Consider the following 27,618-nt stretch of genomic DNA (forward strand, 5'->3'; position numbering starts at 1 on the left):
GCGCGAGGAGGCTGCGTCTCGCGAACGCGCTGGGAGCGCCCCGGGGCCGGGAGCGCGCCTCGTAGATGACAACAAATTCGTCGTGCGGCGGCGGTGGAGGTGTCTACCTCAGCCCTTGCCTCCTGCCTCGCGCTGTCTTGCACCCGCTCTGTGGGCCGACGGTGACCCGGAAAGCCGCCGGGCCTGGAGCGACCGGCACTCCTCAGCGCCTGGTCCCCGCCGGGCCTAGCGCGAGCGGCGCGGCGCGGGTGATGGGGTCGCCCTGAGGGACGGTGGCGCCGAGCGGGCATGCAGGAGCCGTCCAGCGCTTAGACCCGCCGCGGCCTGGGCCCGCCGGCTGCGATCCGAGGTGCCGCCGGCCTCGGAGCCGGAGCCTGGGCGCGAGGCCGGAGCCGCCGCCCGCAGCCCCCGCGGCCAGCTGCCAGCCCTCACCATGCCGTGGCCGTTTTCGGAGTCCATCAAGAAGAGGGCCTGTCGGTACCTCCTGCAGAGGTACCTGGGCCACTTCCTGCAGGAGAAGCTGAGCCTGGAGCAGCTCAGCCTGGACCTCTACCAGGGCACCGGCTCCCTCGCCCAGGTCCCTCTGGACAAATGGGTAAGCGCGGCCCGCCGGGCGGGACTCGCTCCCCGTCCTCGGGCGACTGGACGAGCGTTCTCGGGGTTGGCACGTCGCTCCCTGCTTGGGGCTGTTTGGACCCAGGTGTGGCGGGGCTCGGGGGGATTGTGTCAAGTGTGGTGTTTAGTCTGTTGGCTGCGAGATTGGTCCCCAGAGTCACGTGTTCCAGAAACTTAACAGCTGTCAAGGCGTCTACACCGTGGGACTCGCGAATCCGGGCCGTGGGGGCCCTGGGGCAGGCCGGGGCCCGGGAGCGAGGTGGCCAGCCCTGGCTGTGGGGTGGAGGGCCCGTGGCCGACCGACCTGTCGTTGGGTGACATTCCGGAATGATGAAAGATGAAGGGACCGTTGGGATGTCGGGACCCCGGTTGATTATTTGGGGGTGGCTGCGTGCACGCCGCGCTTGCCTGGTTTTCTCCGAAGCCTTTGCCATTTGGAAGAAAGTCGGGTGGAGGCTTCCTGTGCCGCTTTGCCTGCGTCGCTTGATTACGTGTTTTCAAGGCCAGCGTGTGTAGCCAGGTGGTGAGTGGCCGAGTGACCCTGGTAGTGCCACAGTTGTTACGCCTGTGGACTTCACGTCGCAGACGTAAAAGCAGGCGTTGCGAAAGCGCTGAAGTTGCGATTCAGACATTTTTATAGTCTGATTTACACTTGTCGCCCAGAGGCTGTGAGTTGACTCATTATGCCTTAAGGCTTTTCAGGTGTATCCGACTCACCACCTGCCGTTGTGTGGGCACCTGTGGGTGGGACGCGTAGTATTTTACTTAAAAAGTCTGTTTGGCCTTCAGTTGGACAAGGTTAGAGTGGCTTCTCCCCTTTGCCATAGAAAAGCTTCAATTATGGTAACAGCTTATTAGGACTCTATTATTAATTTGTGCTTAGGAGTATGAATAAGCATATAATTGTATCAGTAAGTAGGTGACTTAAGCTAGAGTCTTAAATTAGTTTAAAGAGCCCTAGTTTGAGTAGCAAAAAGACTTAGTCCTACACCAGGGTTGTCCAGGTTGCCAGAATTAGCCAAGTGATAGTGGAGGTAGAATTTACCTGAGGTCAGTACGTCATATTGTACTTCTATAGTATAAATGCAATTCTTACCAAAAGGTAGAAATTCTGATAGTTATTTTTGAATTCAGCAACCCATCATTCTATATTTTTGGTACATTTGGAATGGAGAATCTTGAAGGAGGAGGGTTGGGCATTTTATTTTAGTGTGTTGGGATCAACCCAGGGCCTCTCACATGCTAGGTAAGTTTTCTACAAGTGAACTTTATCCCCAGTCCTGGACATTTATCACATGTCTTTAGTAAGAGAAGTGACTAATATGCATTATTCTTTAATGTCTTCATATCCAAAAGATAGGTATTATTTCCATTTTATAGAAGGAGTTAAATAATTTGCTCAAGTCATATAGCTAGCAGGTGTTACAGTGAGAATTAAAATCTAGTTCCTAAGCCTATGCTTTTTAAAATTTTATTACATCACATAGTTTATGAGGAATCCAGTTAACAAAGGAGCTGAACAGGTGCTTCACAGAAGAAATACGAATCGTCACAAATATATGAAAAATGTTCAACTTCTCTAGCAATTCGAGAAACACAAATTAAAACTACACTGAGATTCCATCTCACTCCACTCCATCTCACTTTTTGTATTATCAAGAATACAAATAACAATAAATGTTAGCGAGGATGTCGGGGTGTGGGGGGGAAGGTACACTCATACATTAATAGTGGGAGTGCAGTTGATGCAACCACTCTAGAAAGCAATATGGAGATTCCTCAGAAAACTTGTAATGGAACCACCATTTGACCCAGTTATTCCACTCCTTGGAATATACCCAGAGGACTTCAAATTAGCGTACTACAGTAATGCAGCCACATCCATGTTTATAGCAGCTCAATTCACAATAGCCAAGCTATGGAATCAACCTAGATGCCCTTCAGCAGGTGAATGGATAAATAAAATATGATATATATACACAATGGAATATTATTTAGCCATAAAGAAGAATGAAATGATGGCATTTGCCACTAAATGGATGGAAATGGAGACTATCATGCTAAGTGAAATAAGCCAGTTCCAAAAAACCAAAGGCTGAATGTTCTGTCTGATTTGTGGATGTTAACGCACAATAAGGGGGAGGGGTGGAATGGAAGAATAGAAGTTCATTGGATTAGATAAAGGGGAATGAAGGGGAATGAAGGGAAGGGTGGGGAAATAGAAAGAAAGACAGTAGAATGATTCGGACTTAACTTTCCTATGTTTTTATAAGAGTACATGACCAGTGAAACTCCACATCATGTACAACCACAATAATGGGAAGTTATACTCCATGTATGCATAATATGTCAAAATATATTGTCATGCACATCTAAAAAGAACAAATAAAAAAGGAAGCCAATTAATGTTTATTGAGCACCTATTTATGTCAGGCAGTGTTCTAGGCTTTTTCATTTCTGTGGTTTTATTTTATCCTTATGGGAAATCAAATGATGATATTTGAATTTTATACATTGACTTCAGGATCATTGGCAAAATAATTTATGACTAGACTTAATTTGAGGATTGTTGTGTTCTTGTAAGGGTTATGCCAACTAAAATGCTACTGTCAAAGTTTCCAGTAATATTTGCTGCTGTTTATTTATTTTAGTGTGATACTTAGCTATAACTATTCAAAATTCTGTTTACAAATTCAGTTGCTTTTGATACTTGCTTTTACTGACTTTTATAACTGAAAAAATGATACCTACAAAGATTCATAAATCCTAATGGAAGAATGCATCATTGGCTACATTACTGTTTTTTTTTAAATACTAGGAATTCAACTCCAGGGCACTTTACTACATCCCCAGTCCTTTTGTTTTTATTTGGGATAGGGTCTCATTAAGTTGCTCAGGGTCTCAGTAAGTTGCTGAAGCTGGCCTTGAACTTTTGATCTGCCTCAGCCTGTGGAGTCCCAGGGATTACAGGTGTGTGCATGATGCCCGGCTAATGGTTCAATTCTTTTTTTTTTTTTAAATGTTTTAATTCTTAACTAATTTATGCATAGAATTTTGTTGAGATTGGCAGTGACAGTCCCTTCTTCCCTGATCTTGATTAGTTATTCTTGCTAATTAATTGGAAAGTGCTGCAGAATAAAAAATTAGATTTTTTTTTCTCCCTAAACTTTTTGTTCAGAAGACTTTTAGGTTGGTTGGGATAGTCTTTCCATATTTTTAAACCTTTTGTAACCTGTGTAGATAATGTCTTCTAAAAACAGACTGTGTTTAAATAGACAGTGTTTTTAAAAAGTCATTGTTTTCAACAATAAAATCATGGAACAATGGAAACATTTCCAAATATAGTTTTAAGAAGTATACCCTCTTTATAGTATAGGTATCCTTTGAAAAGGTGTTATTTTCTTTTTCACTATTAAAATATATTTTTTTTTTATTTTCAAAAGACAGATTAAATATATTGTATTTTTGGGACCTGAAGGTAGCATATACTAACGGTAGCTGTTTATCATCATATAAATGTTTGGCATATTTAGAACTACTTACACTGTGGAAAAGGGAACTGCTTATTGCAAAACTCAGCTTTTAAGAACTTGATGAAAAGAAAAATCAGGAAACCAGAAAGTTATTTTCACACACTCTCTCTTTACAAAGATTCCACCATTTAAAGATCTGTTTTTAGTATATAGAATGTAAGCCTAAGTAAGTTTCAGTATGCTGAAATGGAATGTTCACTTGAGGACACTGCTCTTAACTCTTCTCTGTCGTGGAACTGCTGGTCAGCTCTGTACAGATCTGAATAAGAGTACTAATGCCTATTTATATATTAACTTGTAGTACAACTTTGTAATATAACCATTGAGACATTTAATGTAGAATATCGGATTTTCTTCTTACATCCCTATGAATCATCTTTTACACTTCCATATATGTATACCCCACTTTGGAGAGAAGTACTTTAAACAGTTCCTGGTGGGAGGGGGAAGAGGAGCAAGGGGTTTGGAATGGCTCCGTAGTTGGAATGGGCTGTTTGATAGTTTCATGAGTTCCTTGTCTCTAGAAGAGGGCAAAACATAGAGGAAATCTGCTTGGTAGGAGGTTGGATTTAAGACTCCCACTCCAAACCCTTTAAGAATATGACTTTTAATTTTTTAAATGGAAGTTCTTCCATGAATGAATTAAATGCATGTGCTATTGTGAGAGGCTTAGAAATCTAATAGTGAACTAAACGAAGACCCTTTTCTCATAGGAATTCAGTGTGGTACAAGTAGATAGATATTAGCAACTCAGTACACCAAAGTCTTTTAAGTTCAATTTAATAATTTGTTTGCTTTGATATTTATGTCTTATTGGTATATATAATAAAATTGTTTTCAATTCTGGAAATATTATTACCATTATTTGCCAAATGCTATAGTAGAAACTGGAGTGTGGCCTTTTTAAAAAAAAATATATGCATGAAACTCATTGATAACAGAAAGCAAAATGGCTTTAAACAGAAGAGCCTTAAGGAAATCTACAGGAGGGTATTTATTTGCTGAGAATTTCAGGTGGTTCTACTTTTACTTTAAGAATTTTTGAATCACATGGAAGTACTTTAGTGAACTAATGGGGAAAATGTCACCAGACTACACAACAAGGGGTCAATTTGATCAAGTTAGGTTTAGAAGTTTGTTCTGTTCATAGTGTAGAGTAAACTTTGGATTTGTACAGGTTGAATTTCAAAGTACCTTATGAAACAAGACAGACATAAGGGATTTTTGCCCAAGTGCACATAAGACTGTAAGTGCAACCTATTTAAACATGTAATTAGGCAAATTGCAGCTAGGTAGTACAGTGTAAATTCTTGAACTACTTTGTTAACATCTGACACATTTTCTTTTTAGTATTATTCTTCAGTGTTGTAATAAAATTTTCTGAAGCATTATATTAGAAATTTTAAGTAGCCACAAAATTGGGACAGAAATTTTGGTTTGTACTGAGAAAAGAATTCCTCAAATCCATTTTCTTAAATGGTTGTCTAATGTTGACAGATTCCCATTTGCAAAGGCTAAGTCACTGTTTATGTACACTTAAAATGTTTGATGTATTTTTAATTGTTCATTTTAATTATAACACTAATATGTTTATTGTAAAGAAAAAAAAACAGAAAAGAAATATATAAAGTATGAAGTAATAGTACCTAATCCTATCTCTTCCAGAGAGAACAATATGGCATACAAATTTCAAATTTTTAATTATGGAAATAATATATGAAACAAGCAGTTTTGAACTTAGTTTTTTTGTCTTACATGGGGGTGGGGAATGAAGGAGGAACTTGAGATTGGAGTAAGTTTAAGTTTTACCATGAAGAATTTTGAGGGGGCTTTGAAATATTCAAGTAGAGATGACAGGAGGCATAGAGGAGAATTGGAGTTGATAAAGACTGGAGCACCAGAGGGAGTCAGTAGTCACTGAAACTGGAAATAGATGCAAAGTAGGTGCATTAGGTTGAGAGATATGGCTGAAGATAAAATACCAACATTTTAAGTGGCAAAGGGTTGGAAAAAAGACAGAGTGAAGTGTCACGGAAGCCAAAGGAAGTTATAATTCCAAAATGGGAATAGAGGTGTACCTGTTACGGTAATGTATCCTTATGCTTAGTGTACACCATTGGCTGAACTATCTATAGCCTCATGCTTAGATAACCTTCAAAATGAATATGGATGGGTTGTTTCTCCCTATACTCTAATTAATTCATGTATCCTTAGTCGAATACACTTAAACCTAGAATTCAGTACACCCCAGCATAAATTTCATTCTAAATTTTAAAATAGATATAAACTTGAGAAATACTGATATAGTAAATAAGAATTGAGGAATTTTACAGTAGCAATATAATTTAGTTTTTGGAGTTACTGGGATTGTCGTGTCAAAATAAATAAAAGCATAAGATGGGAAAGACCAGAAAATATATTACTGGCCCTGCTTCTACATACAGTTGCCTCTGCGTGTGTTACTTTGCTGGTTAACTTTGAGCCTCTGGTCTCAGCTTAAAAATCAAACTTTCTCTGGAGGCCTGCTGTTAGTTAGCTCCAGGTTAGCTTCTGTCATGTGCTTAAAAGAGCCATCTATTTCCTCTGTCATGCAACTCCTCATTCTTTAACAAAGTCTCTTGGGTGTTGTGTACATCTTAATGAAAACCAAATCACCTTTTAACTTGGTCTCTGCTTTCTTTTCTGTGCTTATTCACAGGTATGGGCATATTCATATCTTTGAAAAAGTTAATTTTATGTTCTTTGTGTGATTTCAAAATGAATTTGGTTTTTCTCTTTAGTGTCTCAATGAAATCCTGGAGTCAGCAGATGCACCTTTAGAAGTCACCGAAGGATTTATTCAGTCGATTTCTCTGTCAGTTCCGTGGGGCTCCTTGCTACAGGACAATTGTGCACTGGAAGTAAAAGGGTTAGAAATGGTCTTCCGACCTAGACCTCGTCTAGGTAGGTTGTTATATGTTCCTGTTTTATTTGCTTCTATTTTTACCCTACAGAGATTGAGAAAGTAGCCTGATTGATTTATTGATTTTGTAAAAATTTCAGTTGATAAAATATTAGGATTTGGTTCTTTGTAGGATGTGTGTGATGAAAATTCTAAGAGTTGTTTCTTTCCCTGTTTACTCACAGGAACTTCAGTGTACATATACTTTGGTTTATGTAGTTATTTGTTACTTACTATCTAAAGTTTTAAAGATTCAAAGTATTGCCACTTAACAAGGAAGAGTACTCAAAGCTATTCTGATATAAATAAGGTGAGCAGGGAGAAGGGAATGCTCTTCTTGAGAATGTCTACTTATAAATGTAGAAAAAAAAATAGGATTGATAAATTTAGAGGAAAAGTATGCAGTGATAAAAATTTTAATCCTATACTGTATGAAACTCCAAAGTTTAAATTTTGCTTAGTAGAATTATAGTGACCTGTATTTTGAAAATTGATAGTATAATCATGGATATCCTCTTTAATAATCTGATATTTAATTTATCAGAGTATTCTCTATTTTAACTATGATGGGTATATATAATACTTCCCTATGAAAAGTCAAACTTTAAAATGTTTTTTCCTTTTAAAATATTCCATTAAGAGGACTTGTAAATTCCATTTTGGAAAGCAGTAATTTTTCTAGTAATCTTCATTTATTTTGAATACCTAAGGAGGTATGATGGAATTTTCTTAGGAGGGAAAATCTGGAAAGAATATTTTACAGTTCATTTGTTTCCTCCGCAAAAGATGTTCCTTTGTATTACCTACACTTATGCTAATTTCCAAAGTTATATCATCTGCCACCTCTGCCAGATTTCCTGTTGATCCCCTCAGCTAGGAGATGATTCTTCTCTTGGCTTTTATGATGTTTTCATTTGACTCTTAGTAGTCTATTAAGTCTTCTTAGCCATGCTGTATTTCTTCTACTACTTGTAAGCATTCCGAGGGCAATTCATAATTCATTTTTCTATGCTCTATAGCAGGTTAGCAAACTCTGGCCTACAAGATAAATCAAGCCTGTTACCTTTTTTTTTTTTTTGGTACTGGGGATTGAACTCGGGGACACTTGACCACTGAGCCACATCCCCAGCCCTATTTTTGTATTTTATTTAGAGACAGGGTCTCACTGAGTTGCTTAGCACCTCTCCGTTGCTTAGGCTGGCTTTGGACTTGCAATTCTCCTGTCTCAGCCTCCGGAGCCACTGGGAAAACAGGTGTGCACCACTGATCCCAGCTTGTTAACTGTTTTTATAAATAAAATTTTATGGAAACACAGCCATGCCTTTTTTATTTACTTTCTACTTTAGCACTATTGTAGGAGAGTTGTGATAGAGAACATATTGCCCACAAAGCCTAAAATATTCAATATCTCACCCTTTATAGAAAATTAATTGCCTCTCGATGGGTGTAGTGGTACACACCTGTAATTCCAGCACTAGGAAGCTCAGGCAGAAGAGGCCAGCCTCAGCAACTTGAGACCCTATCTCAAATAAAATCTAAATCACCCCAAGTAATCTCCAGAAACAAAAAAAAAGAAAAGAGAAAGTTCATTGAACCCTGCTGTGTAGTATTTAGAACAGTAACATACATGTACAAAAATAATTCTTGTTGAATGAGTGTATGAATTAATATTTTCTAAAAGTAAAATATATAGTGAAATCACATATCGCTGGAATTTTTCATGTGATCTGCTTTTGTAAGGTGGTATTTAAATCTCAAGAGTAATTTCTAGAATATTGTTTCCCTGTGTAACACCCTAGTGTTAAAAATCTATTTGAGTTGAGGCTACAATAACAGATCTACACAATACATCGGAACTAGAAAAAAATGATTGTTTTTTCAAAGCCTCCCTGAACTCATTAATTGACTTTAAAATAAGTGTCATAAATGCAAAGTGTCATAAAATCAAATTGTATTGTTACACTGTATGCATGTACAAATATGTAGCAACAAATCTCATCATTATGTACAACTATAATGCAGCAATAAAAAAGTGGAAAATTCAGAGAAATGGCATTGTTGAAATTTTGAGAAATTATGGATTAATCTTTATTTTCTGTAGCAACTGGTTCTGAGCCTATGTATTGGTCAAGTTTCATGACCAGCAGTATGCAACTGGCAAAAGAATGTCTTAGCCAAAAATTAACAGATGAACAAGGAGAAGGATCCCAGCCTTTTGAAGGGCTTGAAAAATTTGCTGAAACCATCGAAACAGGTTTGACATTATTGATCATCTCTAAAAATTCAAATTTTGTTTAGCAATTTAGTATCTTAATAACTTAAGTCTTGTGTAAGGCAGCCCTCTTGGAGTGTTTTTTAAAAGAATTAATGTTCGCATTTCAGAACTTTACAATTGGGGTTATTTCATTTAATTGCAATTATTTCCCTAGTCTCTCATTTGTTTGATTTATTACATTTGCAAAATGATGTGATTGGAGTTCAACAGACAGTGTTAGTGACTATTCTAAGTATCTATTGAACAGTAGCTTGGGTACGTGTTCAGTAAGTGTAATATCTATTTTAAAACTCAGAATTTGGGACTTTTAATGGAAAGAAATCTGGCTTTTTTATTTTGTAAGTAGTTATCAAACAAGTATTTTTTCTTTTATTAGAACTTTTTATTTAGTAGATATATGGTTCTTCCATTAATGATTAATTGTTTATTCTAGTACTAAGAAGAGTAAAAGTCACTTTTATAGACACTGTTTTGAGAATTGAACATGTGCCAGAAAATTCCAAAACTGGAACAGCCCTTGAAATTCGAATAGAAAGGTAAGAATTTTTAAGAATTTGAAAATAACTGTATTCTAACTCTCACATTACATTTCAGAATGCTGGGCTGGGAATGTGGCTCAGTGGAAGAGACCTTATCTAGCATGTGTGAGTCCCTTGGTTCAATTCCTAATACTGCAAAAATTAAAAAAATAAATTCAGGATGCTTTTGGAGACTAGAGGTGATGATATTAAATTAAAATACTACATAACATTGGAGTAAAGTGCTGTTCTCCAAGTTAGATTCTAATTCCATTATTGAAATTACTATGTTAAATTTAAAGCAAGTAGTTTTCTTTTAGTTATTAAATCAAAGCTACAAGTATTGGAGTGCTACTAAATTTCAGGCTGTCTTGTGAGTTTGCTTTTTTTTTTGTGGAGCAATGCAATATGTAGGTGGGTTTCATTAATGTGAAGGACTGGCTTTGCTGTGCTTAATCTTAGTGCTGCTTGATTGAGAGAGGGGGAAGGAAGGCACTGTTTCTTTGGAGAATTCTATAAGCATTAGTTTCAGGCAAATATCTGTAATATTGATTTACTTAAAAAGATATAAACATGCTGCTTTTAATTTTCTGTGTACCCACTTGGTAGCACCCCATAAAAGCTTGAAAGCAAATTTATTTACGTATGTACATCTGAGTGTTGATGTGAAGTCATATCTTCACCAGTGTTGGTGCTGTATAACTTGCTAAGAGAAATGAGCAGGATGAGGTATGTACACCAAGCCCCAAAGACACTTTTTTTTTTGTACTGGGGATTGAACTCAGGTAACTTAACTACTGAGCCATATCCCCAGCTCCTTTTATGTTTTATTTAGAGACAGGGCCTCGTTGATTTGCTTAGGGCTTCACTAAGTTGTTGAGGTTGGCTTTGAACTCTATCCTCCTGCCTCAGCCTCCTGAGCCACTGGAATTACAGGTGTGTACCAAGACTCCTGGCCCCAAAGACCCTTTGTATATTTATCTATTGGGGTCCTTTTCCAGGGTTTAAAGAGATGTACTATGGTTTCTGTTTTTCTCAAAAATACATCTGTTGTTAAACAATTATTGTTAATGATCTTTGAAAATAGGGGACATTGCCTTAGGTGGCATATTAAAACTGTTTGTAATATCTCATGCATTTGGAACCACATACTTTATCTTATTTAAAATGAAGATTGGTCACACAAGAATTCAAGAAATGTCATTTTCAGACTTGTGACTTGAAGCCAAATGCTGTCTCACTGTTACCAAGAGATATTTTGGGAAGGAGTACAGGAATTGTTTTCCTTGAAGCTAACTTTAGGAAGTTATTAATTTTTTTCCTTCAATTTAAGAGTCTTATAAAATTATTTTTCTTGGAGTTTAAGGTCTCTGGGAAATATTTACCGAAGTGTGATCATTCTGACCTATTTTATAGGCATTATTATAGGTACATTCTAAGAAATGCTAACACCTGAACAGTCTCTTTAACTTAAAAGCTCTCCATTTTTTTATTATTGCAAATAAGTTGTCCCAGGAGTTTTGTTCAAATAATCTTTTTTGTTTTTAATTTTTAGAACTGTATACTGCGATGAAACTGCTGACGAATCCTCAGGAATTAATGTACATCAGCCCACAGCTTTTGCTCACAAGTTACTTCAGCTCTCTGGAGTGTCTCTCTTTTGGGATGAGTTTTCTGCATCAGCAAAATCTTCCCCAGTGTGTTCGACTGCACCAGTGGTAAGAGAAACAGAACAATCCTAAACTTGATCATAGATTTCTCAAAGGTTTAAATGAGGACTGTTAAATTTTTCTAGGATGTATAGTATGGGCTAAGTCTTCATCTGATTTGCAAGTTAACACAAATATTCAATATGGCAATATGTATTTCAGATATTTAAATATACTTGTACTTTTAATTAATGCCCTCCCCCACTTTTTTTAAGCTAGTTTGCTATGTGTTAGTTTGACAGAGAAATGTTGGCAGAATTATTGGGGCAGAATGGCTCATTAGTATATAATCCTTTTACAATATAAACTGGAAATTAAGCAATATTCAAATTTATCTCACAGAATGAACATATTGCTGAAAATTTATCTTACAAATTCTGCCTTTAAAAAAAATCTGTGCAATTAAGGAACTCCGTTAATTTCTTCCAAGAGTACAAAATCTTTATATATTAGTCATTCCATTATTTACCCTTTACATTATTTCCCAAATTGGGTATTCTTAATTATAGTGTCTGTTAGGTTTTTTTTACTAAATTGAGCAGATATTATGCTTTCTTCATAAAGTCCTTTCCATGTTGTGTTTTCATTACTAGCCCAGTGTAGTACTGTTTTATTTTAGCTACCAGATATAGTTTATCCATTGTAACAATATAGTTTTGCATGCCAAATATTTTATTCTTAAGTTGACATTTATTTTTTGCATTCCAGTTTATTTACACTAAGCTTTTTAAATAGTTCCTTTATTCTTATTGCGTTATTTTAGGAAAATGAGCCAAAGCTGTCACCTAGCTGGAACCCCAAAATTGTTTATGAGCCACACCCACAACTAACTAGAAATTTACCAGAGATAGCGCCCTCTGACCCAGTGCAGATTGGTGGATTAATTGGTAGGTTGGAGTTGAGTCTCACGTTGAAACAGAATGAAGTACTTCCTGGAGCTAAGGTCAGTGTTTATTTTCTCTAATAAAATTAAAAGTATTCTTTAATCTATACACTGAGCCTCTGGTTGGTTACTGTAGATTACCCGGTAACAAAGGTATCTGCAGTTTTGGAATCAGCATTTTATTCTCACTTGGACCTGGTGTTTGGGGTCACAAAATTAAAGTGAGGACTGACTTGGCCTTACTTTTATGCAAGTCAGGTTTTATGAAGAGTTGCCTCCTACACTCACTCTTCCCGTTCTAACAGTCCAAAACCAAAAGCATGGTTTCATTGATTAAGATAACTAGATTTAATTATATAATAGTGTCTTTCTATTGTCATAAAATTAAGATGTTAAAAAGGAAAAGAGATTTGAAAAGCAAGTTGACTGTAGAAATGTCCATCCATATTTTGAATGGAATGACTTTTTATAGTTGTGCAATATTTGTGAAAAGATATTCACTTATTATTTTTTGTAGCTTTTTGAAGACATTGTATAAAGACAATGAAAGATACATTAAGGGGTATGGATATTACTATGGGAATATAGAAGAGGGACACACTGAATGCTTGTAAATATACATAGAAAAATTTTCAGTGTATTGAGGAATCCTCAAATCTTTTCTTGGATTGGGATGTTTGACTCATGTTGGAGGAGGAAATCTAGAATTAGAATGAAGACAGTTCTATTTCTGATTATTGTTCTCTTCCTCGTTTACTGACTTGTCCTACCTCAAGATGGTATAAAATTCTTTCACTAGGTCTTTAACTGTCTTCCTGAAATAACATGAGAGGCTCCTTAGGGAGTGGATAATTGTAGGTGTGTGTAAGCCCCATGGGAGCTCCCCTGCTGTGGCAATATCCTTGGGATACCAGCACATCAGTGTCTTTAGGGAATGTATTTATCATTTCTTTAAGAAGGAAAAACTATAACAATAACTTTTATAGTTCAATTTTGATCAAATATATATCATTCTCAATATTTATGTTTTTGATCTTTGTACACACCCAAAGTTTTTAATATTATGTATTGATATGTATAAGTTTTTGTCATATGATACTTTTAGAGTTTGTGTATTAGGTGACAAATGGACACCTGGAAATTTTGTGTGGCAGCATTGTGTACCAGCAAATATTTGGTATTAGAGATACTATAATCCTTGTCTCTTTAATAACTTTTGTGTAATAAGTTGGGTACGTGAAATACATTTTGTGTTTATTTAATGAAAATGAGTGCTAAATGGGAAAAAAAGAATTCTGGAAATTAGCATTGAGAAGCATAGATCTTATAACCTTAATACAGAGTAGACAAGGGGTAGCTTTACAAGATGTGCTCAAAGTGTTAGGTCTTTAGTCTCTTTCCAGTGTTCATTAAACTTAAACTTTTAAACTGTGCATTCAAAATGTTAAGAAAGGTTTCATGGGTTGGGGTTGTGGCTCAGTGTTGGGGCACTTGCCTAGTATTTGTGAGTCACAGGGTTCAATTTTCAGTACCACATATAAATAAAATAAAGGTCCATTGACAACTAAAAGAAATTAATCACACAAAAAGAAAGGTTTCATGCTATTTTTTTTAGTTCTGCAAGAATAGTATACACTCAAGTAGTAAGTCTGATATTTCATATTTCCAATCTCAGTGTGTTTTCAGCAATGCATTATATATGAAAGTAGAGGACTGCCTGGATTGATTTAGAGAGATTTTGTTTTAGCTACTGTGTTACACTGTGTTGAAAAATTTTTTGGTAATTTTATATTTCCAAAAGTAATAAGTACTTTGTCTTTTGTATGCCAAATTCAGAATCTATTTTTTTTTTTGTTAAAATACCTTTGTTTATTTTTATGTGGTGCTGAGGATCAAACCCAGTGCTTCACATATGTGAGGCAAGCGCTCTACCACTGAGCCACAACCCCAGCCCCCAGAATCTATTAATAACAAAATATTTTTATAAAAATTAGAATCGCAACTCTTGATTATCTATTCTAATAAAGATCAGAGATTATACTTTCAATGCAAAGAAAATATTAAAAAAACCATTAAAGAATTTGGCCTATAATCAGAAGTATGTTTTGCTACTCTCCCCAGCCTTAATCAAGGGCGTGGCTTAGAGTGTCAACGGTCAGTAAGGAGCCCCCTAAAACAGTCTGTGTGTAGCAGGGGGAGTCATGCTATGAAAGGAGAGAGGGCTCTTTATCTGGGTCAGCCTCCATTAAAATCTTGCTCTGCAAGTCACTTAATCTTGTGAACCTGTTTCCTCCTCTGTAAAACAAACAGTAGTAAGTAGAGAAAATATATACAAAGGCACCAATGCTCAAAATAAATGATAATGATAATTATTGTTTTTAAGGAATATGTTATATTCTTAGATCATGGAAACTTATCAGAGTCAATAGTAATTTATTTTTTGTTTGTACGATTAGAAGAAGTTTGTTTTTCTCTTGACAAAAAGCCATTTTCCAAATGTAAATGTGTTTTATTAATTGTATTATTTATCAATTGCAAAATGGTATACAAATACCAGAAGCTATTTATTAGCTTATTCAAACTAAGAAGAGATGAATGAAAAATAAGGTGGAATATTTAACTTTTTAGAAGGCTGTGTAGAGAATAGAGTGATTGCTTTTGTTGAGTATTCTCCAGGATCAGGAAGAGTGTGATGGAACTTTTGTTTTCAGAAAGAATAGTGAGCCAAGAATTGGAAGGAGAAAGGAAGGCCATGTAAGCACTGTCTTCTGTTTACATGCCTTCAGTGGCTTCCACTCATGTCCAAGAGAGGATGGATGTTGGAACACAGTAGACATCTATCTGAGAGGCACACTGCTTGGTGGCCTTGAGGTCTTTTCCTTTAGGTTTGTGTGAATTAGTAGAGAGACTCTTAGGTAAAGGAATTCAAGATTAGCAGTAAATATTTCTCTCAGTCTTCAAATATACTGAAATTTATGGTGATGAGGTTTTGAAAGAGTATTCATCCTGAATGGTTTGTTTGTTTATTTTTTTAAGTTGGATGTTGATGGACAGATAGACTCTATTCATCTATTCCTGTCACCAAGACAGGTACACTTGCTTTTGGATATGTTAGCAGCTATTGCTGGACCAGGCAAGTATAATTCTGTTGTTATTATTTTTAGTTCTCTGAAACTTTTAAATTGAAATATATAACATACACCTAAGAAAGTTTATTATTTTGAATATATGAAATTTAACATATATTGTAAATTAAAGATGTATCATGTCCTAAAGAGTTAATTCGATTGTGTCTTTTTGAATTGTGCCACCATGGCATATATTTGCATTCAGAATGTGTCACATTCTTGTTTCAAAATTGTTCTGACTGATTTCTTTGGTTGGGATAGTACTTCATACAAAGAAGAAAATGTAATTCTTGAACACAGTAAGTAGCATACATGTTAAAATATTTTTAGTAACTAATATATACTAGAGGTAAGATTTTTTGATTCCTGGTTAGTTGCCTACAACTTTTATTTAGATTTCTGATTAATATTGAATAGTGGTGTTTTGCACTGCCTTATGGTCTTAAGTTGCCATTGGTATTGGATAAATGGGATTTGGGAGAGAAATGCTTTAAATAACTTAACCTTGAATTTAATTACTATTCTGCTTTCCTTTTGTATACTTGTAGAAAATTCTAGCAAAATAGGGTTAGCTAATAAAGATAGGAAAAACCGACCCATGCAGCAGGAAGACGAGTATCGAATTCAGATGGAATTAAACCGGTATTATTTGAGAAAAGATTCCCTTTCTGTGGGTGTATCTTCAGAGCAAAGCTTTTATGAGACAGAAACGGCTCGTACACCTTCTAGCCGTGGTAAGCAACTCAGTTGACACCAGAATCATACTTAATCATCATAGGTAAAATTAAACTTAATTTTGGCTTTTGTGAAAGGAGTTTAGCAGTGAAATAACAAAAGACCCATATCATTAAAAAATTTTTACTTTTTAAGTTTATCTAACCATAGTATTAATAGTGATGTGCCAGCACATGGTTGCTATTTTTTTATTTTGGTTTTGTCTTGTAAATGATGTTTTTGAGTAAAGTCAGTTTATAAAAGTGTAGATTTACACAAAAGATAAATTGGGAGTAATTATACATTTTGTCAAATTATGTGCTCACATAATGATATACAGTAGATTTCTTTAAATAGGAAACTTTATTAATCTTTCCATTAATTATATCTAAGTATCATCATTACCCAGTTTACTTTACATTTACAGGTGTTTTAGAATATATGAGCACTAATACCATAAATAGTAAGAATTAATAAAGTATGGAATGTTGAACCGAATAAAAAATTAAAGCCTTCTTAAATTTTGGCCATAACTACCTTTATTTGCATAAGGGTACAACAATCTCCAAAATATGGAAGTGAAATATAAATAGAAGTCTCAATAATATATTTGATTCTTTTTTTTTTAAAAAGGAAATAGCTATATGCATATGAAAAGAGAGAAGGCAATATATTTGTATTATTTATTTATGTTGGAGATTGAACCCGGGGTCTTGTGTATGCTAATGACATTTTAACGTAGATTTTTTTTTAACTTCTAAATTGTCATATGTTTTAAAAATATACCTTGTAAAATACTGGGTATTAAAAACAACAAAACAAACAAAACAAAGCTTCACAAAACCACTCAGTAGGAAAGCATAACCTTTCGTTAACTAATATTCAATTGAGTTTTTGCTATGCCATTAATAACTTGGATTCAAATACCCCATTGGAAGTAATATACATTTTGGAGCATCACTGTATCTCAATATTTCAGAAGAAGATTATATTAATGTATATTAGCCCACTTTAAAGTGTACAAAGTGGGTGAAATTGTGCTATAAGTGATGAAGTTTAATTCTCTCCAGAAGAAGAAGTTTTCTTCTCCATGGCTGATATGGACATGTCCCATAGTCTCTCTTCTCTTCCACCCCTTGGGGATCCCCCAAATATGGACCTGGAGTTATCACTAACTAGTACATACACTAATACCCCAGCAGGATCTCCATTAAGTGCTACTGTGGTAAAGTATTATTTTATTATTTTATTCTTAAAAAGTTACTTCTAAAATTTTGGACTTTATTCATATTCTTTAAAAAAATATCTTTCATAGCTTCAGCCAACATGGGGAGAGTTCCTTGATCATCATAAAGAACAGCCAGTGAGGGGGTCAGCATTTCCATCCAACCTGGTTCACCAGACATCTTTGCAGAAGGCTGGTGAGTGGAAGAGAGTTAATCTTTGTTTCCACTGGAACCTTTTTTTTTAGTTGTAAATAGACACATATCTTTATTTTTATGTGGTGCTGAGGATCAAACCCAGGGCCTCAAGTGTGCAAGGCAAGCATTCTACCACTGAGCTACAACCCCAGCCCTCCTGGAATTTTTGAAATATTAAAAATTACAAAATTCTTTTTAGTCATTCTACTTTATTTTTTTTTAAATGTCAATTTTATTTAAAAAAAAATTTTTGGTGCTGGATTTGAACTCAGAGCCTTGTATATGTTAAGCATGTACTCTACTTACATCTGTCTTTTGGGTTTTTTTTTTTTTTTTTTTTGGGGTCCTTTTTTGGTTTAGGCCATTTAACAAAGTTTAGAAAGAAAATGAATTGTTGAACAATTCCCTGTGAAGTGTTTTAGAATAGTTGCTCATTCATCATAGCTTTTGTGTATTTAAATACTTGGATATTGTTAGTGAAAAGTATCACGTAAGTTTCATATTATTATTAAAGTTTAGGATCCTCAACCATCTGATTATTATATATTTATTTTTGGTGTCAAGGATCTAACCCAGGGCCTCACAATGCCAGGCAAACACTCTACCATTGAGCCATGTCACCAGCCTCCTAATTTTTCTTTCACTGTTTATATATTCCTTGAAATAAAACCTCAAGTGTTTACTCTGCAAATATCAAAATTTTTTGTGGTGCTGGAGATGAAGGTTAGGGTCCCATGCATGGTAGTCCAGTGCTCTACCACCGACCTGTACACCTCTACCTTTATTCTGCAAAATTTAATTGAAATAAACACAAACCTCAAAAGAAAATTTGGTTAGCAGCTTTTGATTAATTTTGATTTTTCCAGTATACTTTCAATAACGAAAAAGCATTTTTCATACATTTACTATTTTAATGGACTCTTTTCTACTTCAAATATCAAGTATACTAGATGTAAGTTAGCAGTTTATTGTACCTTAATTATTTAATGTCATTCTAGCTATTGTATGGTCAGCTGTTTTTTAAACCTATAAATATATAGTTTTGATATGTGAATTTAAGTATTAAAATTTATGTGTATAATTTCAACACATGTATTTCAGCTCTCCCATCTAGATCTGTTTCAATGGATGAATCCAGGCCTGAGCTTATTTTTAGACTAGCTGTTGGAACTTTTTCAGTCTCTGTGCTTCACATTGATCCTTTATCTCCACCTGAAACGTCATTGAGCCTCAACCCATTGACACCTATGGCTATAGCTTTCTTTACTTGTATAGAAAAGATTGATCCAGCAAGATTTTTATCTGATGATTTTAAGTCTTTCCGAACAGTATTTGCAGAAGCTTGCTCACATGATCACCTCAGGTAAACTTTGTCATGTTTATTAATGATCTTTGAGTAAGAACCAAGTGTGGACTTTTATATCCAGCTATCTGTATTTGTTTTAAAAATTTATTTGTAAAAGAGTAGAATGAGTACTTTTCTTGCAATGCCATGAAGATGTTTACGAATAGAATTTTTCATTCAGGTTGTGTGGCATGCAGAACTATGGAGATAATCTGGAATTTGCTAAAACATCTCTGTAGTTCCAAATTTCTTTGCTCGTATTTTGCCATCATCCCTGTTGACTGTATTACAATCATTGGCATTAACAGCTGACGGTAATGTGAGAACTAATGAGAGAGGCACTCTAAAATGCTGCATGTTCACTGGCCAGGAATGGGAAGTTGTACGAGGGTTGGTCCTTAACTTTGGTGCTACATTTCCATCCTTACCTTAAAAAACAAAACAAACCCAAACTGTCCAAATTGACACTGATCCTTTATAAATTGAGTCCTAATAGATGAATTGAATTTGTTAGTATTATTAAAATGCAAATACTGTTTATGACCTGATTGATATTATTTTGATAAATAGTTTAGGCAAATATAATTAATTTTTTAGAAAAATGCCTTTGGGTTTTATTTTAACATAACTATTTTAAAGTTAATATGTAAAGTAGTTTTGATCCCTACCTAAAGATAACCTACAAATTAGGACCATAGTATTTATAGAGATGTAGAGATGCTTTTTCTCTAATTTTGACACGTTTTCAAATATCAGAAAATATAGCAGAACCCACAGAAATTAGAGATAGGCTTCATTTGAGCCCCACCAACTGAAGTTTTAAAATATTTCATGATGCTTTTAGATAATTTTCAGAAACTATTTCATGTATTTTTTAGATCTGAAAGATTTTATCTACTGCAGTGTAAATTTTAAATGTATGGAGAAGGAAGGGCAGTGTTGGGAAATGAACATAACCTGGACGATTTTCCATCAGTTAAATTTATTTTTTTGTCAGGGAATGGGAAATTGAAAGCAGACTTGGTTAATAATCTTAGGAGTATTACTATTGTTAACTTGAATTTGTCAGAATAAGTGGGTAATTAGTCTGTTATTAACATTTGTTTATGGTTCCCTGACTACTTGTGATATGTCATTTAATCTAGAAGTATATAGAGGCCTTTAAATGCTGCATTTTTTTAAATAATAGATTTATAGGTACTGGCATCAAAGTAGCCTATGAACAAAGACAAAGATCAGCTTCCCGGTATTTTAGTACTGATACATCCATTGGACAAATGGAGCTTTTGGAGTGTCTGTTTCCAACCGACTGTCATTCTGTTCCTCCTCACTACACAGAGGTAAATGATGGTCACTTTCTTTGGATTACACTTTAAATCTGTCTTGCTTTTAAGGAATTGTATGATCATAAATAGTTTTCTCAAAAAATGAACAGGAATGCATAGAGAAATTCACTCACTTTCAATCATTCTTCATTTCAGAAGACTTTTTTATTGAACAAATACCAAAGTGTACTATTCAAGTTGAGCATAATGTTTTGTGTTCTTTTACCATTAATATGATTTTTCCAAACATCTAAGTATGTTGGCAAAAATAATATTTATTGCTGTTATTTTGCCCTTATATATTTATTTTCAGAGCTCTTTCTTGAGTATTAATTCATTTGAATTCTCACCTGCATTCTGCAAATAAGACACTGTCTCAGAAGTTAACTTACTGAAGCCCATGTGGTGGGGAAGGCCAGTAGTCCTGAAATTCAGGAGACTGAAGCAGCAATGCAAGTCATGGGCTGCTGTAGGCAATTTAGTGAGACCTTCAGAGACTTAGCAAGACCCTGTCTCAAAACAAGAAAATTTAACTAACTGGACTAAGATTTACATTGCTAGTGAGTGATGAAAGTGAAAAGTAAGGCCAGCATTTCTGACTTCAGATAGCTCTTCCCACTAGTATATTGGCACCTCTGAATTCCTGTGATAAATTATAGCTTAACATCTAATATTTAATTTATCTTCTTTGTTTTTAAGCTTTTAACATTTCATTCTAAAGAAGGAACTGATGCCCACCCCCCTGTGTGTCTTCAACTTCATTATAAGCATTCTGAGAATAGAGGACCCCAGGTAAGAAATCTTTTTGTTTAAGTGCTGCATGTAAAATTTTGGGGTATATATTTTCTCACAATTTTGAGGTCTTAACCTAATCTTTTAGTATTATTAGTGATTGTAGTAATGCTCCTCCCTCCCCCCTTTTAAGGGCAGTCAAGCAAGACTTAGTTCAGTTCCTCAGAAGGCGGACTTACAAATTAAATTAAATCCAGTATGTTGTGAACTGGATATAAGTATTGTGGACCGGTTAAATTCCTTGCTTCAACCACAGAAACTTACTACAGTAGAGATGATGGCCTCTCACATGTATACTTCATATAATAAGCATATCAGTCTGGTAAGTATTCAAAATGTTGTAAATAATCATAATTTAATTAGCTAATAGGCTTATTGGGATAATTTCTGAGCTAAGCATTCTCTGTAGATTATATAGCATTCGTTAAAGTATCAGTATAAATTGATGCTCAGGAAAAAGAATTAATAGAATCCAGGTGTGGGGATGCATACTTGTAATCTTGGTTACTTTGGAGGCTGAGGGGTCATAAGTTTGAGGCAGCTTTGGCAATTTAGTGAGATCCTGTCTTAAAAACAAAGGGTGGGGGTTAGGATTCCTGGGAATATAGCACAGTGGTAGGGCACTCAGATTCAATCACTAATACCAAAAAAAAAAAGAAAGAAAGAAAAGAAAATAATAGAAGTTATGGCATTTGATAGCATTTGATTGTGTTGTAGGACTTAGATTTCCTTTCCTGAATTTATGAATTTCATAAACTGTGCTTGTAATATTACAAAGTTTTACCTGTTCATACTTTAAACAAACATCTAAAAAGTGTAGCCCAAGTAATATAGAATATACTTTTGAAACTGGGAAAATAATCTCTTGAGCATCACATTATATTCCTTAGATCTGGTGTATAGATTCTTTCATAAGCAAATCAAGGAAGTCAGATTTGTAAGAAATCTATTTGGAATTTGGGGGCTGTAGGACTAGGACCAACATAGACAACTGTAGTTAAAAAGAAAATGGACAAAATATTCTATTTTCCTATTTATTTTTCCTTAGTGGTGAGTATTCACATTGAATCATTTTTTTATTGTCACCAGTTGCTAGTTATTTTAAGTTCTTTGGACTAGTCTCTATATTTTCTGTTACTCATAGATATATTGGGATGATGGTTTAATATCTTGGATTACTTTTGCCTTAGAGTGAGAGATAGTATGAGAAAGTCAAATAGAAGAGAGAAAGTGTAGGTTTGTTAAAAATCAATGTGTAACATAAGAAGGGAACTTTCTAGTCTTAAAACTTTAGAGACTGATTCAAGAAATAGTGGACTGTTCCACGTACAGTGGACTAAACCTTTATTGCTTTTAATACATTTTAGAGAAAAGTTAGAAGTGGACCTTTATGTGAATTGCACATTCTTTGACCCTTTTGTTTCATGGTTTGGGGCATGTGGTACATCTGTTTGTTTTCCAGTAGCCATTTCATGGGATTATACTCTTAGATTGTATAGGAACTCAGGGTGAGTCTTTTAGTGGATATTTATTTGGAACCTAGTATGTGCTAGGCTCTGGACTTAGTCCTAGAAATACAAAGATGAGTCAGAGACTGGTCTTGTATTTGGCATAATTCATCTGTGTTCACACTGAATTTTTTTTTTTTTGGGGTGGTGGTGCTGGGGATTGAACCCAGGGTCTTGTACATGCTAGGCAAGCATTCTACCAACTCAGCTATATCCCCAGCCCCTCACATTGAATTTTTAAAGTAGTATGTTGGTAGGTAAATCCTTCAGATTGAATGTTGGATACTGTAATGATTTTTAACTACATTTGATTTGTTGACAGGCTAATTATTCACTTTTTTATTTTTAGTTTATAATAAAATATGTATAAATGTACCTATTGTGTCTTTGTCTTCTCTTTAGTTCAGTTTTTATTTTGATTGATTTATTTTTATATCAGGGTGTAACTGTTGCCAATAGTTCTAACTTTTGCCAGTAATTGTTACATTATAAAATTTCATTATACTAAATTACTATGGTAGTGAATTTGATTTGAATGGTAATTCATTATACTGGGGAATTAGTTATTGTACATATTGAAATGTTGAATGCTAATGTAATTTACTTAATTTAATTTTTTGGCATTTTTTTTGATGTTTTGTGTTTTAGCACAAGGCTTTCACTGAAGTATTTCTAGATGATTCACACAATCCTGCAAATTGTCGAGTATCAGTTCAAGTTGCTACTCCAGCATTAAATCTTTCTGTTCGTTTCCCAATACCTGATCTTCGGTCAGATCAAGAAAGAGGACCATGGTTTAAGAAGTCACTTCAGAAGGAGATCCTTCATTTAGCATTCACAGATCTAGAATTTAAGACGGAATTTATAGGAGGCTCAACCCCAGAACAAATTAAATTGGAACTTACCTTTAGAGAACTAGCTGGTAAGATTGAAAGTGCTTTAGGAGACAAGATACAAATAACTGCTACTAATTTTATATCATAAAAGTATGTGAGAGCTCCAAAGTATAATAGAATTGAAGAATATTATGTTAGATACAGTAGCAGTAGCTTTTCCCATCAAGATTGTTTGCAAATATGTAATATGTTAGATTAAAAAAAATGACCAAGCATGATGATTTAATCACTTTATTCAAGTACTGATTTTCTACAGAGGAAAATAAAAGTGGCCTTTAACCTACTTTTTTGTAATCACCTACCACTTATTAGCCCATATACAGAGTGCCAGTGTATGGTTAGGTACTGTGCTAAGCACTTCATACATATTATCTTGTTTCCTTTAATCATCATAATCACCATATGCTTATTTTTTCCAGTTTTTATAAGTTAATAGTTGAGGGAATCTGCATGTAGAAGGAGGTATCTTTCAAGATCATGTAGTAAATGGCAGGATTAAGATTCAAACCCAAATCTTGACATAAGAACTTGAATTTTCAATCATTATATGAACTAATTTCTAGTAATTTTTCTTTGTTAAGCCTGTTTTGAGTTTTTCTATATTGCTTTGTTTTTGTCACCTAATGAATAGACTCTAGGTAAACTTAGAGTGAACCAGCCTATGAAGAGCTCTGGAAGGCTTTGAGCCTGTGGTTCCTGGACTGCTGCTTCTGCTACAACCACCCCTGCTTGCTGGGAAGAGGCTGCAAAAGTTTCCTTCCCTGTTCTTACTAGTTTTCTGTATCTGTGGAGATATTTAAAATTAACATTTATCCATTAAGGCCTCACTAGAGGACCTTTAAAAGTTACTAATCATCCCTTATCGTCAGTGGCAAGAAACTATTTTGGAAGAAAGCCATTCGTCAGGTGTAAAATCAAATGAAAAAGCATAAACAATATAGAGTTATTTTGAACAGAGGTAATTCTTACCGTGCTTGGAACAAATTTTAATTTAAGAAATATGCTTATTTTTATTTGGTAGTGGTAGATTAGTTATATAGACTTATGAAGAAATAATAGCATCCAGTAAGTGGTATTAATAGTTTACTATAGTTACATATAAGTAATACATAAAATATATAACATTTACTGTTAATATATATGGTAATATATTTACTGTGTCATGATATATACCTTATACATCAAATATTGGAACCCAAGAATTTTAGTCTGAATACAAAACAGCATCAAAAATTTATCTGCTCAGTCCCTTATGTTGTATGTCACATGAATGTGGGAACAAATGAATAAATGCTATAGAAGTTAATAGTGCATTATTAAAGGTCTTTTAGCACTTTAGAATGAATGCGTTCTAGTATAACAGTCTTATTTTATTAGGGTCGTTCCAGGAGGAGAAAGGGGAGCCATCTGTTAAATTTTTCCATGTATCTGGTGGAGTAGATGGAGATACAGCATCGTCAGATGACTTTGACTGGCCACGGTAAGGAAGTGTATAGGTGTAATGTATTTCCATTCAAAATTAAAATATGATAGTCCTTTTAACCAACATTTTGGCTATAAATTTTGCTAAAAATGGTTAATGAGAGAACCTAGAGTAAGATGGATAAATAAGAAAATATTGAGCACCACTCTGTGAAATTTATATTTTAGATATTATTCAAAATAGAAGGTACAGGTGTTTCTTCGGTCTCTAGTTGCCTAGTTTAATTACATCTTAAAAATACTTCAAGGATACAGAAGAGAAATCCTGAGTCATCTTTTGAGTAGTTGTCAAATGAATTTTATAGTCAGTGGTTGCTTTTGCAGTGTTTTATGGGTCACTTTTACCCAAATCCTACTGATTCTTGGGCTCTAACCTGAGATTCTGGGGTAGGCCTGGCATCATTGTGTTTTTAAAATTTACATCAGATGATTCAAATATGCACCTGTACTTGGAGAACCATTGCTTCTAGAAAGATAGATTTATTTATTTTACAGTATAGTGGATTGTAGACATTTTGCTAGTGACCAACAATGAGTTATATACCGAGCCCTTTTTTGAGGCAGGGTCTTGCTAATTTACCCAGTCTGGCCTTGAACTTGAGATCCTCCTGCCTCCGTCTTCCAAGTCTCTGGGATTTTAGGTGTGCACCACCATTCCTGGTTCCAAGATTTCTTAGGCAGGAGAAATCATTTCTTAAGTTACCCTGAAAAGTGAGCCTGGATCATGTTCCAAAGAACTTAGTTTACTTGAAATAACAATCCATTATTGTATGAAGACTGAATATTTGAGGGTTCAGAGTAAATTGATTTTTTTTTGTGCCATTTTATCCCTGCCTTTTTCACCTTCCCTGCTATATATTAGCCTATTTTCAGGACAGGCATTATCAATACATTTCTGATAATGAATGTAAGTTTTCATCAGAAGAATTGAATCTGCTTCAGTTAAGTAATTTGGAAGCACAATTTACATTCGGATATCCATAAATTAAGAAATGGTTTGTGATAGTTTACTAGAACCAAATAGGAACACCTTCTTAGGGCCAAAACAAAACAAAACAAAACAAAAAAACCCAAACGTCACTTAGGTAGAAAGAATAACACAGCTATTTTGTTTGAGGACTTCATGACTCATCATAATAATGGTTTGATATGGTGTTAAAAAAGGACCCTAAAAGCTTGTGCTAGTGATGTTCTGTAGAGGAAAGGAATGGGATTATACTCTGAAGTCAAAGCTCAATGGCATTTGCAGTCAAAGGCTGCATTAAGGCCATGAGGTTTAGAGTTTGTAGATACATACAATAGTCACACAAATCCTTTACTATTGAAATTCCTGGTAGAAAAACTTTGTTCTTGCAGTTTTCAAACTATTTCCTAATCGACTTTTTTTTTTTTTCCATTTGAACCATTTATATAACACGAGGTTTCTTAGGTAGGCAAGTGTTCCATTCTAGCAGAATAGAACGTATATGAGAGGATTTGGTTTCATGATAATAACTCAAATTCTTAGGTAAAATTTGCTTCCTGTTAATGATACTTGAAATGACATTTTTGTCCTCATAAGGTTAGACTGTCATGTTTATGGCCTTTGTTTATTTGCTTTTTCAGTTCTGCATTTACAGTATATTTAAGTTTATAATGTATTCATAAGTGGGTTACTAGACATAGACTTTGTAAAGAAGTCTAATACTTTCATTAATCAGAGCTTTTTAGTATTAATATGCACAAAAGTTAAAGTCTTCTTATTTATACTTAAATCTTGATTTTCTAAAAAAGTTATCTTTGCTATCAGAATGGTACTGAAAATAAACCCACCAGCCATGCATTCCATTTTGGAGAGAATAGCAGCTGAAGAGGAGGAAGAAAACGATGGTCACTACCAGGAAGAAGAGGAAGGAGGTGCTCATTCTCTGAAAGATGTCTGTGACCTAAGGAGACCAGCCCCATCTCCTTTTTCTTCTCGTAGAGTAATGTTTGAAAATGAACAGGTAAAATAACAGTGTGAGCAAGCAATATCAAAATATTATCTTTAGTCATGTAGTAATGATTTTAATTATTTTTTTAAAAATGCTTTCTTTTTTCCCCTTTTTATTGGTGCATTATAATTATATGTAACAGTGGGATTTGTTATATATTCATACATGTACACAATAAAACAGTATAATTTGATCAATTTTATTCCCCAGCACCTCCCCTTTCTCTCCCCTCCCTCCCCCTGATCCCCTTCTTCTATTCTACTGGTCTCCTTTCTAATTTTTTTTTTGTTCTAATTAGTTGTATATGATAGTAGAATGCATTTTGAAACATTGTACACAAATGGAGCACAACTTCTCATTCCTCTGGCTGTCTGTTCATATTGCTGAGTCACACCAGTAATGTAATCATCCATGTATATAAGGCAGTAATGTCTATCTCATTCTACCGTCTTTCCCATCCCCACAACCCCACCCCTCCCCTCACTTCCCTCTGCACAATCCAAAGTTCCTTCATTCTTTCCTACCACCCCCAAACCCCACATGGATCAGCATCTGCTTAT

At 35.0% G+C, this 27,618-nt stretch overlaps 1 protein-coding gene across 4 annotated transcripts in view; it reads left to right on the forward strand.

The window, feature by feature from the left end:
- Positions 1-10: 10 nt before the first annotated feature.
- Positions 11-27,618, forward strand: part of Atg2b (autophagy related 2B) — a 64,744-nt gene continuing 37,136 nt past the window's right edge. For 2 of the 4 annotated variants that reach the window (XR_011706522.1, XM_071607556.1), the window contains exons 1-17: positions 11-595; positions 6,929-7,091; positions 9,191-9,343; positions 9,798-9,900; positions 11,438-11,600; positions 12,355-12,534; positions 15,511-15,607; positions 16,151-16,336; positions 17,387-17,541; positions 17,632-17,737; positions 18,839-19,100; positions 20,272-20,422; positions 21,107-21,199; positions 21,333-21,521; positions 23,356-23,629; positions 24,981-25,083; positions 26,875-27,070. Coding sequence is in view for 3 of the 4 variants with exons in the window: in XM_071607556.1 (XP_071463657.1) it covers positions 434-595; positions 6,929-7,091; positions 9,191-9,343; positions 9,798-9,900; positions 11,438-11,600; positions 12,355-12,534; positions 15,511-15,607; positions 16,151-16,336; positions 17,387-17,541; positions 17,632-17,737; positions 18,839-19,100; positions 20,272-20,422; positions 21,107-21,199; positions 21,333-21,521; positions 23,356-23,629; positions 24,981-25,083; positions 26,875-27,070 (2,736 nt within the window). In the remaining variant the exon portion in view is untranslated. The remainder of the gene's footprint in view (positions 596-6,928; positions 7,092-9,190; positions 9,344-9,797; positions 9,901-11,437; positions 11,601-12,354; positions 12,535-15,510; positions 15,608-16,150; positions 16,337-17,386; positions 17,542-17,631; positions 17,738-18,838; positions 19,101-20,271; positions 20,423-21,106; positions 21,200-21,332; positions 21,522-23,355; positions 23,630-24,980; positions 25,084-26,874; positions 27,071-27,618) is intronic. The other 2 variants (XM_071607554.1, XM_071607555.1) reach the window with 2 other exon arrangements.

Source organism: Marmota flaviventris, chromosome 2, assembly GCF_047511675.1.
Source record: "Marmota flaviventris isolate mMarFla1 chromosome 2, mMarFla1.hap1, whole genome shotgun sequence".
Taxonomy (NCBI): domain Eukaryota; kingdom Metazoa; phylum Chordata; class Mammalia; order Rodentia; family Sciuridae; genus Marmota; species Marmota flaviventris.